The 13,182-nt window shown below is 40.6% G+C and overlaps 1 protein-coding gene across 2 annotated transcripts in view; it reads left to right on the top strand.

Moving 5' to 3' along the window:
* The window catches only part of Naa15-16 (N-alpha-acetyltransferase 15/16), a 70,974-nt gene extending 61,386 nt beyond the window's left edge, over positions 1-9,588 (top strand). For both annotated transcript variants that reach the window (XM_076189200.1, XM_076189201.1), the window contains exons 15-17: positions 908-1,136; positions 2,916-3,013; positions 8,255-9,588. In XM_076189200.1, the coding sequence (XP_076045315.1) occupies positions 908-1,136; positions 2,916-3,013; positions 8,255-8,452 (525 nt within the window). In that variant the 3' untranslated portion in view covers positions 8,453-9,588. The remainder of the gene's footprint in view (positions 1-907; positions 1,137-2,915; positions 3,014-8,254) is intronic.
* Positions 9,589-13,182: the final 3,594 nt, after the last annotated feature.

The following is a 13,182-nucleotide window of genomic DNA, read 5'->3' as shown; positions in this document are numbered from 1 at the left end:
AATATTGATATTAAGGTGATCACTGCCCCTATTTTTCTCATGAGATTATAAGTTTCCTATATGATCAATGGCCATACAAGTGACTTTTCAGGAACATAACCCAGTCACATAATGAAGGAGACCTGGACTTAAGTCAATTGATTGTCCCTGGTCTCTCTTATAGAAAACACATGGCCTTTAAGTAACTGACAACAGCTTGTCTGTAAATGTTTGTATACAATATTATATTTATGAAATTAACAAATAAAAAAATATTATTATTGAGACCATAAAGACAATGTAAAGAATGCAAGATGTGTGAGTCTCGTTTCATCACACAAGCACAACTAACTGCCTCAACTTTTCAAGGGAGTTAGTTGCACTTGTGTCATATAATGAGACATTGCAACTGAATACAACAAAAAACTTCACCAGCAGGATACTACCCAAACATCTACAACAACCTTGCATGTATACCATACAACACATCTATACAAAGATCACAAAACAGGCATTCTAAGACTGATGACCCAGTTCCCTCCTCCAACAAACCCCTCCAGACATTAGCTCTGCAGAAAAATCACTCCCAAGAAAAGCAAAAACCATACTTCCACAGCTGTGCTCAGGTCACCATCCAAATACTAAAACTGTACCAGCACATGATAAGCTTGGTCAAAGAAACAAACTGTCCCAGATGTAACCTTCACACAGAGGACGTAGAACACCTCATGTTATGCTGCCGGTCATACCTGTTTCTTCCTTGAGTGATTTATGGGCCAACCAGGTGGCTGTTACTGGTTACTTGGTAGCCATGGGTCTACTGCAGGAGAGACCTGGGGTGACAGATTGATTAATTAAATGAAAAAAGAATTCTTGAACCACTGTATGAAATGAGAAAAACGTTTGCAATATTAATGTAATTTTACAGGCCCTAAAACGTGCAATGAAGGTTGATGCAGAGAATCCTGAACTCCACACGTGTACAGTCCAGTTCCTTCAATATCGACGCCAAAAGCTTTCAGGGTTAGTTAGCAATGACCCAGTAATTGAAGTTATCAACCAAGAAGTAGAAAGGCTTTTGCCAACCACAGACCCAACTCAATTGAATGAAGACTTCATCAACCGGCACAAGGAGTGGTTACCACATAGGCTTCAAGGTGAGAGAAATTGGGTGTTGATGATTTAGCATTAAAAGTAATGACAGTAATACAAGAAGCAGCTGCAGCTATAGTTTTTAGTTTCCAAGGAATAGTACACATGTATACTAAAAAGATCTTTCCCCCTTATAAATGATGATTGAATCAAGCACATACTCATCCTTCACCCCACCCTCACTCATCCAAAAACCCATTTATTGTTCTTTCCATCTTAGCTCCTTGCAAATGTGAAGTGTCATCCCTGTTTCCTACCCACTGCACAGGTCAAGGGCAATGCAGCAAGTCACAGCACTTCTACAGCAAGACATAATAATGAGAGCTGGTTTACTCCCACAGCTTCGTTACATGGCATCTCCCCCTACCCTCATCTTCTTCAGAAATTACAGAACAGACAAGAAATCTACTCAGGTTACATTAAATCCTCACCCAGACAATTGTTAGTGGGGAGTGGTTATATCAATAACCACACTCCACTAATAATTGTCTTTTACTTTCTCCCCTGTTCAATAGACATTCCTCTTTTACTCAGTGCCCATCACCTTGTCCATCTACTTCATTTTCAGTTTTTTCCTCAAGTTTACTCCATGCACCTTCAGTGCTCTTTATTGCTACCTTTTCTTCACTTATTCTTTCCATATGCCCAAACTGTTTTCATTCCTCCCGGACATATAATTGGTTCCTTTAACCACTTCCATATGGTGACGCCTACGTAGGCGTCATGAGGAGCAAGTGGGTACGTGATGATGCCGACGTCGGTGTCTTGATTATATTTATTGTAGTCGTACCTACGTAACCTCCATTCTCTCTAAACTGGCTTCATCATATTTTCTATGGTTATCAAAATTCATGGGTGAAAGAGAACAAACGATTGAGCACTGACTTTATTTTTTATAATGCGATTATTATGATGCAACATCGCACGTCGGACAGCTAATGCTGCCAGACGTGCAATGTGCCCCGGAGTGAAGAGGTTAATCTGTAATTTGCCTCCACCCCCACTCTTCCATTCCCCACTCTTCCATTCCCTACTACATAAATAGCTCTTCACTTCCTCCAACCTTTCTCCTTTCAAACTCACTTTCAACACGCTGCCAAACTTTCCATCTCATTACCTTACTTTTGCCCATATTTATTTTCAGATTTCTCCTCTCACATATGCTCCCAAACTCTTCCACAAACTGTTTTAGTCCATCCTCTAACTCAGTTCAGTATTATCCACAAACAACAGCTGGCTCAGCTATCTGTATACCAAGGGCCTCTTCCCCCTAATAAGGGAGGTAACTTATGTCAAAGTATGCACCATCTCCCACCCATTCCACTCCCATCCACCGCCCTTACTGCTCCTCATGGATGAATGGTCATCTATCCCTGTCTCCTGCCCAGTGCCTAGGTCATATACATATGTGGCCCAGAATCTCTTGCATCTTCAGTTGTATTTCTCTACCTAATTGCATAAGGAGAACTGAAAGCTGGCAAAGTCTCCCCTTCTACTATCATAAGCCAGGAACAGGAACTAACCCACAGTGATGCAACACTTAGTCCAAAGTATGTTATTGGAGAGATACATGGGAGGGCCTGAGGACTGTTACCAGCTACTATGGGGCTGCAGGCTTCCATTTAGGGAAACTTGAGGCAACAATTATTAATATCAGTTAACTTTGTAGCCTAATTATTATAATTACACCAGGCTTAGTATGGGAGGTGGCCCAAGACACTTTATTTATGTTTATGATGTCCTCTAATCAAGGTGTGTATTTAAATTTGTTATTAACTTTTCAGCTGCAAAGTCAATGGTTCTTCTAGACAGTGTGCAGAGAGATCGGTCGCTCACCATTGCAACCTCACTTGATGACCAGCTTCAAGGAAGGACACTAAAGGTAAGCAATTAGTACTACTAATCAAGGTGTCTGGGAGAGGAAAATGATAAACTTATTGCAAAAGAGATGATAGAATTGTCTGAAAGAAATGAAAGCTGGAAAGGCACCTAGGTTAGTTGGTTATTGGGTGGAATGTCTGATAAAGGTAAAGAAATTATTGTGGAGTGGCTGGTGATATTGTTTAATGTGTGTCTAAAGGAAGGATGTGTACCAGTGGATTGTATAGTTCCACTGAACAAGGGGAAGGAGGATAAGTATAAGGGGGATCAGTTTGCTGAATTTACATACATATACCAAGGCTTTTTCCCCCTTACAAGGGAGGTAGCCAAAAAGGAAAAGGCATAAAAACACTCCCACCCATTCCATCCCTGAATACACTCCACACCCCTCCACCCTCCCTCTCATCTTAGCACCTCCCGGATGACGGGTCATCCCTACACCTTGTCCACTGCCCTGGGTCAGAAGCAGTGTCACAAGACACAGCACATCCACAGCAAGGCCGCTTCATTAAATCGGTGACCCCCCCTTCTCCGTCCCCCCATGCATTAACCCCTTCCATACGGTGCCGCACACGTAGGCGTCATGAGGAGCAAGTGGATTCGCGACGCTGCCATATCGGCGTCTTGATTATATTTATTGTAGTCGCCCCTGTGTTTTTACATTCTCCCAAATGCGGCCTTAATCCCATTCTCTGTGGTTTTTCAAAATTCGCGGGTGAAAGAGAGAACGATCGATATAAGCGGCGACTATATTTTATGATGCGAATATTATTTCGTTACGTCGTACGGCTGGCATTGGCTGCTGCCCGCGAGATTTAAGTCCCGTATTGAAGTGGTTAAGGAGAAGACGGGGAGAAATCCCTTCGGGCTGCGTCAAAAATTTGCTCACACATACTACCTCACCCCCCATCCCCCCGCCCATTCCACCTCATGCATCACAACATCATCCATATACAACCATTCTCCATTCATCCCTATCTTCTGTCCTCTCCCGTCCTTCCTCAACAGACATTCCCCTCTTCCCCAAAGCCCCCTTCACCCCATCCATCCACCTCATCCTAGGATGTCCCCTCATGTTCACTCCCTCCACATCTGCCTTCCATACCTCTTTTACTAGTCTTTCTTCACTCATTCTTTCCATGTGTCCAAACCATCCTAATACTCTTTCATCAACCCTATCTCCCAACCCCCTTTCCACCCCTGTTCTCCTCCTCACCTCCTCATTTCTCACTCTATCCAGCCTAGTAACCCCCATCATACTTCTCAGACACCTCATCTCAAACACATTCAAACTCCTTCTCTCTTCCTCTCTTATGTTCCATGTTTCTGCCCCATACAGTGCTGTTGGCACAATCTCTCCTTCATATAGTCTCCTCTTAGCATCCATTCCCAAATGTCTATTCCTCATTACATTTTTTAATCTAAGGCATTTACTTGCTTCTCTCAATCTACATTCTACCTCCACCTTTTCCTGCCACATTTGCACCCAAGTATCTAAAACTACCCACTTCCTCCAGTCGCTCTCCCTTAATGCTCACTTCCAGACTACTGCCACTTTCACCCCTTGTACATCTCATCACCTTACTTTTACCCACATTTATCTTCAGTTTTCTTCTATCACACACTCTCCCAAACTCTGTCACCAACTTCCTCAATCCCTCCTCCGATTCTGCCACATGCTCAGTTGAATTTAATTGGTAAAATTAATGGGTGTGTGGTAATTGAGAAGATTAGGAGATGAACAGAGGAAGAATGGAGTAATTGGAGGAAAGCAGTGTGGTTAACAAAGGAAGAGGGTATATAGGTCATGTGTTTGTGGTGAGACAGGTATGCAAGAAGTTTTACCTTTTTTTTTTTTTTTTTTTCTCTCTCTCTCTTTCATAGACTTGAAGCAGGCATATGAAATGGGTAAATTGGAGGCATTGTTGTTGTATGGGATAAAGTCAATTGAAAGTGGTAAATTCTTACACAAATGAAATATGCATGAGGGTCAGGAGATTCAATAATTTTGAGGTGAATGTGGAGCAATGTCAATATTGTGGAATGATGTAAGGGTTATTCTAGATAAGTAGATTAAATTACTCAGTTTGTAATTAATATGTAAGTTGTAACTACAATTAATATGGGCCTGGTAGTGAGAAGAGTGTTGAGGAGTGGGAGGCTATTTGGATAGCTTTAAATGAGTGTATACAGGGTTTAGGGAGAAATGTCACACTAGACTATAGTGGTATTGGGAAATCTCAATGCTAGGGTAGGAGATGAACCAATAGACAAAGTGGTTGGGAAGTGTTGAGTTTCAGGAAAAAGTCACAATGGAGAGATGATGGTGGAGATGTGTCTAGAGTTGATGATAGCAAATACAATATTGAGAAAGAAAGTCAAGTATAAGTACACATGGGAGAGGGTGGGAAGGGTGGTAGATAGAGCTTTAATGGACTATATAGTGGTAACCAGAAGAAGAATAGGAAGAGTTTTGGATGTACATGTTCTAAGGGGAGAGAGTGGGGGAGTCTAAGTTCATATTTTGGTGGAAGGTAAGTTGAGAGTGGGGGATAGATGAAGAAAGAGGAAAAGGACAAAAGGTAAGGAGGTACTTAGAGTAAACTGCTTAAATGAGAAAGAAAAGAAGTACAAGAAGAAGCTGAGAGAAGAGTGGGAGGGAGGAGTGGAAGATGAATGAGGATGTTTCAAGGAGGGAGTCACAAGGTGTGCAAAAGTGGTGTGTGGAACAAGGAGGATGGGTGGAAATAGAAGGAAGGGTAGTGAGTGGTGGGATGAAGCACAGAAGGTTGTAGAAGAGAAGAAACAAGCATTCACAGATTGTTTACAAAATAGGACAAAAAAATCATATGAGGTACAAAGAAAAAATGAAGCATAAGATAAAGGAGGCAAAGAGGAGAGCAGATGTGAAATGGGTAAGAGTATGACAGAAAATTTTGAAAGTAATTAAAAAGCTATTTTGGAAGGAAATTAAGAAAAGAAGAGGAGGCGAATCAAGTAGAGAAGAAAAGGTGAAAAGTGCAGATGGAGAGATGATAATGGAGGAAGAGGAAGATGGTCAATTTTAGGGAGTTGCTAAATGTAAAGAAGGATAGGGAGGAAAAGGTAGTTGTAGTGGGAAGCGCTAAGAAAATGACAGTGATGAATGAGGAAAATGGAGGAGAAATAAGGAAAGATGAGGTGAAAGCAGTTATTAATATGATGAAAGCAGGTAAGGCACCTAGGTTGGATGGGTCTTATGTGGAGTGTCTAAAAAAGGGAGGTACAGTGATGGTGGACTGGCTGGTGAGGTTGTTTAATGTTTGTCTAAAAGAGGGTAGAGGGCCAGAGGAATGGAGGAGTCCCTGTATAATTCTACTTTATAAGGGAAAAGGGGACAAATGTGAGTGTAGTAGTTTCAGAGGGATCAGTTTGTTGAGTGTAGTTGGGAAGGTTTATGGGAGGGTTTTGATTGAGAGGATTAGGAGAGAAACGGAGTAATTGGTGAGGAACAGTGGGTTTAGGACAGGTAGGGGTTGCATAGATCAAATTTTTGTGGTAAGACAGATATGTGAGAAAGCTTTAGGAAAAGGTAAGGATGTTTTTTGGGCCTTTATGGATTTGGAAAAGGCTTATGACAGGGTAGACAGGAAGGCACTGTGGGAGGTATTGCAGATATATAGGATAGGAGGAAAGCTGTTAAGAGCAGTCAAGAGTTTTTACCATATTAATAGAGCCTGTGTTAGAATAAAAAATGGAAAGAGTGAATGGTTTGATGTAAAGATGGAACTTCACCAGGTATGTGTTATGTCACTGTGACTGTTCAATGTAGACATAGATGGGGTGGTGTGAGAGGTAAACACAAGAGTAATGGGCCGGGGATCGATGGTTAAAAGAAATGGAGAAAAATGGGAGATAAGCCAGTTGTTGTTTTCTGATGACACTGCAAGATCAGAGAAGGGATTAAGAAAGTTAGTGACAGAGTTTGGGAAGGTGTGTGAAAGAAGGAGGTTGAAGATAAATGTGGGTAAAGGTAAGGTGATGAGATGTACAAGGGGAGATATGGCAGCAAATTGGAAGTGAGTATTAAGGGAGAGAGACTGGAGGAAGTGGATAGCTTTAGGTACTTAGTTGCAAATGTGGCAGGAAAGGGAGGAGTGGAGGTGGAGGTACAATGTAGATTGAGAGAAGCGAGTAAATGCCTTGGGGGATTAAAAAGTGTAATGAGAAATAGACATTTGGGAATGGATGCTAAGAAGAGATTATATGAAGGAATGATTGTGCCAACAGCACTATATGGTGCATAAACATAGAACATAGAAAGGAAGAGTTTGAATGTGTTTGAGATGAAATTGAGAAGTGGTAGGGGTTACCAGGCTGGAGAGTGAGAAATGAGGTGAGGAGGAGAGTGGAGGTGGAAAGGGAGTTGGGAGATAGGGTTGATGAAATAGTATTGGGATGGTTTGGACACAAGGAAAGAATGAGTGAAGAAAGATTATTAAAGGAGGTGTGGAAGGCAGAGGTGGAGGGAGTGAACATGAGGGGCAACCAAGGATGAGATGGATGGACAGGGCAAAAGGGGCACTGGGAAAGAGGGGGATGTCTGTTGAGGAAGGAAGGGAGAAGACAGAAGCTAGGGGTGAGTGGAGAATGGTTGTGTATGGATGATGTGATGGATGGAAGGGAGTTGGGGGAGGTGAGGGAGTATGTGTGAATGATAGTTTGATGTAGCCCTAAGTGATTTCTCCCCATCTTCTCTTTTTCTGCATGAGGAGATGGAGAGGGGAGTCCCTGATTAAATGAAGCGGCTGCTGTGGATGTGCTGTTGTCTGGCTACATTGCATCTGACCCAGGACAGTGGGTGAGATACAGAGGTGACCCATCATCCAGGAGGAGCCAAGAAAAGAGGGAGGGAGAGGTGGTGAATGGGGCTGGAGTATGTGGGGATGAAATGGGTGGGATTTATGCCTTTTGACTTTGGCTATCTCTCATGTAAGGGGGAAAAAGCCCTTGGCATATGTATGTATGTAATTAGAATTCTTAACCCCTTCAAGGGTGGAATTGAAGCACCACACATAGGAAGTAAGTCATGTGACCCTTGACCAGACTTAATTTATTGGATATAACCCTATTTAATAGTGTTAAATGCAATAAACTGTCTGGCCAAGAGTGTCGTATGGCTCCCTTTTTATGTGTGGGACTTCAAATGATGTTTGAACAAGACATTCACATTTCTGAAATGTTTGCTTTTTTTACATTACAGGTTTGTGAGCAGGTGTTAGAATGGTTAGAATCTCGTGCCTTCAATGCTACAGCAGAAGAAGTGTCTCGTTTTAAGGCACACTCTCTTGCCATCTACCCACGGGCAAGAGTCTTCATGCCCCCACAGGCTGCTTCATCGTCATCTTCCATCAGCGCTAGTACGCCTAATCACAATCACACAGACTCACCTGCCAGCTGAGAATGGCAGGTGATACAGTGGCCAAGTGGTGTATGCATTTGGGGTAGTGACATCTGGATAAGCCTGTGTCTAGGGTTTATTGTATATTACAATATAACTGGAATATATTGAATTTTTCTTCTGTTGTTTGCCTCCTTTCATGTGGAGAGTAACACTTGTGTGGAAAAACTAGTGATTGGCTCAATTATGATAATAACAATAAAAGGAGAAAGATATATCATATGATTTCTGCCTTTGCCAAGGAAATGAAGTAAGCCATTGATGCACAGATGATTGAAGATGAGGCTGAAGTGGTACAAGAGATGAACATAGCAGCAGTGTAAGTCAGCATCTGTCCTCTCATGCTTGTTATGCATTCACTGTCTCAGTAGACCCGCATGACTCCATTTTTCCTGGATACACTATTCGCTAATTAGGGCAACATATTTATCGTTTGCAATAGGAATTCATTTGTATGTACTGAACCACATCAAATTGAAGACCTGTTGTGTGTATGATGTACATATTGCATTACATAAACACACACACACACACACATATACATGTACATACTTGTACCAAAAGGCCATATACCAGTTATAAGGGAAGTGCTCAGCCAAGGCATCCACCCATCTCGCACTCATCCAATATCCTTGCGACCCTGATATCTAATCTTGCAGGTGAAGGGCCATATCTGTTCCCACCCACTGCCTAGGTCAGAAACAATGCAGCAAGACACAGCACTTCCACAGCAGGTTCCTATAGCCAAAGCTGGTTTACCCCCACTGCTTCATTATATGATGACCCTCCCTATCATCAACATATGAAATTACAGAAGAAACAAGAAGAAATCACTTTATTGACACTAACTCTCCACTGACACCTATCTTTTGCTCTCTCCCTACCTAGCTGAACAGACATTTCCTTTATTTGCTACCTGTGGTTCCTTTCACCCCATCCATCCACCCATCCCATTCATGATCTTCCCTTCTGCCTTCTACACTCTTTTTACTAGTCTTTCTTCACTCATTCTTTCCATATGCCCAAACTATCCACATAATATTTGATCAACCTTATTTGCCAGTACTCTGCCTCACCTCTTGATTTCTCACTTTGCCCATCCTCATAACCCCCACCATATATATTTCACGTATATAGATATACATCATACATACTAAAAGGCTCTTTCCTCCAGATAAAGTGGCAAGTGAAGGCATGCACCCACTCTTAACCCATCACACATTTACCAAACGCCCATGCATTTTCCCTTTTATTTTAGCTCACTGAAGATCCATCCCTGTCCTGTGCCCTCTGCCCAGGTCAGAAGCCATGCAACAAGACACAGCACTTCAACAGCAATGCCTGACAGCTAAATCTAATTATATATAGGGTGGATATATGCTTTGACTAGGCCACCCCTTTTAAGAAGGAATGGGCTTTTTGGTGTGTGTGTGTGTGTATGTATACATATATATATATACATATATATATATTTATATTTATATATATATATATATATTACATATGCATCAGATTTCATGCCAGACCTTTGCACTAAGTACCTTTGTATCCTCAGTAAAGATTAGAGAACTAAATAAATAAAACAAATGGGAATTGAAATGTGGAGGGTAAGGTTACTCAGTTGGATTCAGGTAACAACCATGCATACTGTGTAATGCAGTACAGTCCTGCAGGCATCTAGAAAAGTTAAAGTGAAGGCCTTCAGATGCAAGACAACAATTCTGCAGTACAGTAGATCAGTCCTATGGTAGGAAGGTATACAGCTTTCAGTGATGCCCTTGTGCACAGCCTTCAACCATAATGACGACAGTGCACATTATCCATCCATATCGATACCTTCAGCCACAGTGATGTATTGGTGCACTGAATTTAGCCAAAGTGTCAGGAAGACAATGAAATTGCCTACAGCTTAGCACACACAATACCAGACAAGAGATGTGCATCTAAATATCTAATAGTCTCGATGGTTTTTTACTGCCTCCTGATGTGATATATCATACTTGTCACACTGTGACCCACACAGCACTCATTATTACAGTTCTTTTTTTATTTTATTTTTTTATTTAAGTGAATCCCTGTGGGCTTCATTTGAATGCTGTTATGGTCAAGGCTTTGTGACTCCTTTGCTCACATCCTATTTTAACATCATTATATACCAACAGTAAAAGGTGCAGCAGATACGTGTCCCACACAGGGTCCTGCCTAAAATCCTATGTTAACCTAGTATATTTGCATTGAAGCTATAGTGTTGCATTTTGACTTTGTATAACATCACCCAAATCAAATAGAGGAGCTATTGCAGTATATATAGCATTTTATATACTGAAGAATTAGGTCTGTTATGATTTAAAGAGAGATGGTATTAAAATAGATTGTTGTACAGTGTGCCTCAGAATATATGAAATGAATGACTCTCCACTTGCATTGCAGCCTTACCAAACAAGGATTGTTTCCTTCTGGATGCCATCAGAAGTATTTTAATTGATGTGATGATGTAATGTTAAAATTACAAGACTTGTACTTTCTACCCATAGTATAATTGTTTTTTGTAATCAAAAAGAGCGAGAGAGAGGGAGAAAGAGAGAGAGAGAGAGAGTGCCAAAGATGCTTTGGCTTCATATTACCAAGAACTGGTGTTGTCAGTTGAACAAGAAAGTACTAGTGTAGTGTGTGATTGCAGATTACTAAAGAATATTGTGAGTAATTGTCTCAAGAGTATTTATCATGAGATTCATCATTGCATTTTTTTTTTATGTAAATTTGGCTAATAGATATTTATTATAAAGATTCACCTAGTCACAAATGGAATATTTTTCATTATTGTTATTATCATCATTACTCTTATAATTGTTATCATTATTATTATTATTAATATTTATGATTTTATTATTTTTACTATCAATCATTATTATTATTCTTATTATCATTATCAATATTTATAATTTGAAATTGTGAGGGGAGACCTCTAACTTCAATGAGACTTTCCTTGCCAATTGTAGTATTCCCTAAATTTGTAAGGTCCCCCATTGATCATTGTTAGCAAGTAAATAGTTACTGATAATTGTTAAGTTTCATTAACTTTTTTATCTTTACTGTAGGAAATTCCTCAGAGAAAAGAGTAAAGGAGTTGCCTGAAGCCATTCAAAATATATGTACAGACAGTTGTGTATGAGTAGTTTGTTAATTGATTGTACTATGTATACTTGTAATTTTCCACACCATTTCCATTTTCTCATTGTCACACTGCTGGAGCCTCAGGCCAAGCAGCAGCTGTGCTTTTGTATATACATTTCCATATGCCAGTTAATCTTGGTCTTGATAACAGTGTGGAAGGTTACGGGTATGCTGTGGACTGTTGTGTGACAGCTGCCTTCCTGGGTTATGCCCTATTTTGATACTTTTTTTCAGTGTTGCTATATGTAGGCTGAAAAAGCCCTCATGAATGGGCTGAGAATAAAATGGAAAGTCAAATTAATTTGTGTTCTACCGTTCTACCAACCAAAGTGTTGAAGCTCAAGAATAACATTATATTGAATAAACATAAGGTTAGTATGTCTACAATAATCCCATTAATACGAGGGATATGTTTTTGGGATGCTACTTTTGGCAGAGGTTAGGAGTGGAGACAGTTTGAATCCTTCCAAGCAAGTGAGTTCATGGGAAGAGCATACTACATGAAATTCCCTGCTTCAAAAAGTCCTCCATAAGGAAGCACTATCTTAGCTTCCTCAGTGTAGGAGCTCATGACATTGAACCGAATCATCACATATTTCTGGAATCCTCACATAAGGCCAGACTAAGATTACTCACTCAGGAATATATAACCATATGTAGTCGTACAGTGCATAACATACATTGTCAACCTCTGACTATATATATCTAGGTAAGAGAACAGGAGGTAGCAGACATAACCAGATGCAAGTGCAACAGCTGCTTGCATGCAATGTGACTTACTAAATTATTTTATTAACCAGTGCATAATGACACACAAGAAGGGTTAGCAAGATTCTTTGCAGACCTAAAGACCTCGCAAGATACATTAGCTGAAATACAGTACTGTACAAGTATCTTGGTTATTTAGTCAACACACAGGTACACTCCATTAGCATAGTTCTTTTTTCTTATAGCCCCCAGGATGATCATTGGTTCAGTCTGTAAGTTACTCTGTGAAGAGATTTTGTGTTGTTGTACTGAGTTAATATAGAATACAGAAGAGGTACCAGATGGTAGGATGAGATGAAGGTGGTAGTGGAAGAGAAATGAGCATGTGAGGATTGGTTGTAAGGTAGAACAAGGAAAGTACATGAGATACAAGAAGTCAGGTAGAATGCATGGTGAGGGAGGCAAAGATGAAGGCAGACATAAAATGGGTCAGGAGAGTGACAGAATTTTGAAAAGGAATAAAAGAAAGGTGTTTTGAAAGGAAGTGAAGAGTCTTGCAGAGAGAAAAAGGTAAGGATGCAGATTGGCAGATGTTATTTTAAGTAAAGGCTGTAAGGTGGAGATGGGAAGAGAATCTCAGAGAATTGCTGAACGTAGAGGAGATAAGGGAGAGATCGTTTGTGGTAGTGGGAGATACCAAGAAAATGACTGTGATGAAAGAAAATGACAAGTGTCACAAGAAAAATATGTGATACAGTCATGAAACTGGGTTGGATGGGTGTTGTATGGAGTGCTTGACAAAGGGAGGAACTGTTACAGTGGATTGACTAGTGAAGTTGTTTAATGCT

Source organism: Oratosquilla oratoria, chromosome 8 (genome assembly GCF_046742065.1).
Source record: "Oratosquilla oratoria isolate Oo_2021 chromosome 8, ASM4674206v1, whole genome shotgun sequence".
Classification (NCBI taxonomy): domain Eukaryota; kingdom Metazoa; phylum Arthropoda; class Malacostraca; order Stomatopoda; family Squillidae; genus Oratosquilla; species Oratosquilla oratoria.
Note: the sequence above shows the minus strand (reverse complement) of the source record. Positions and strands in the feature narration are given on the sequence as shown.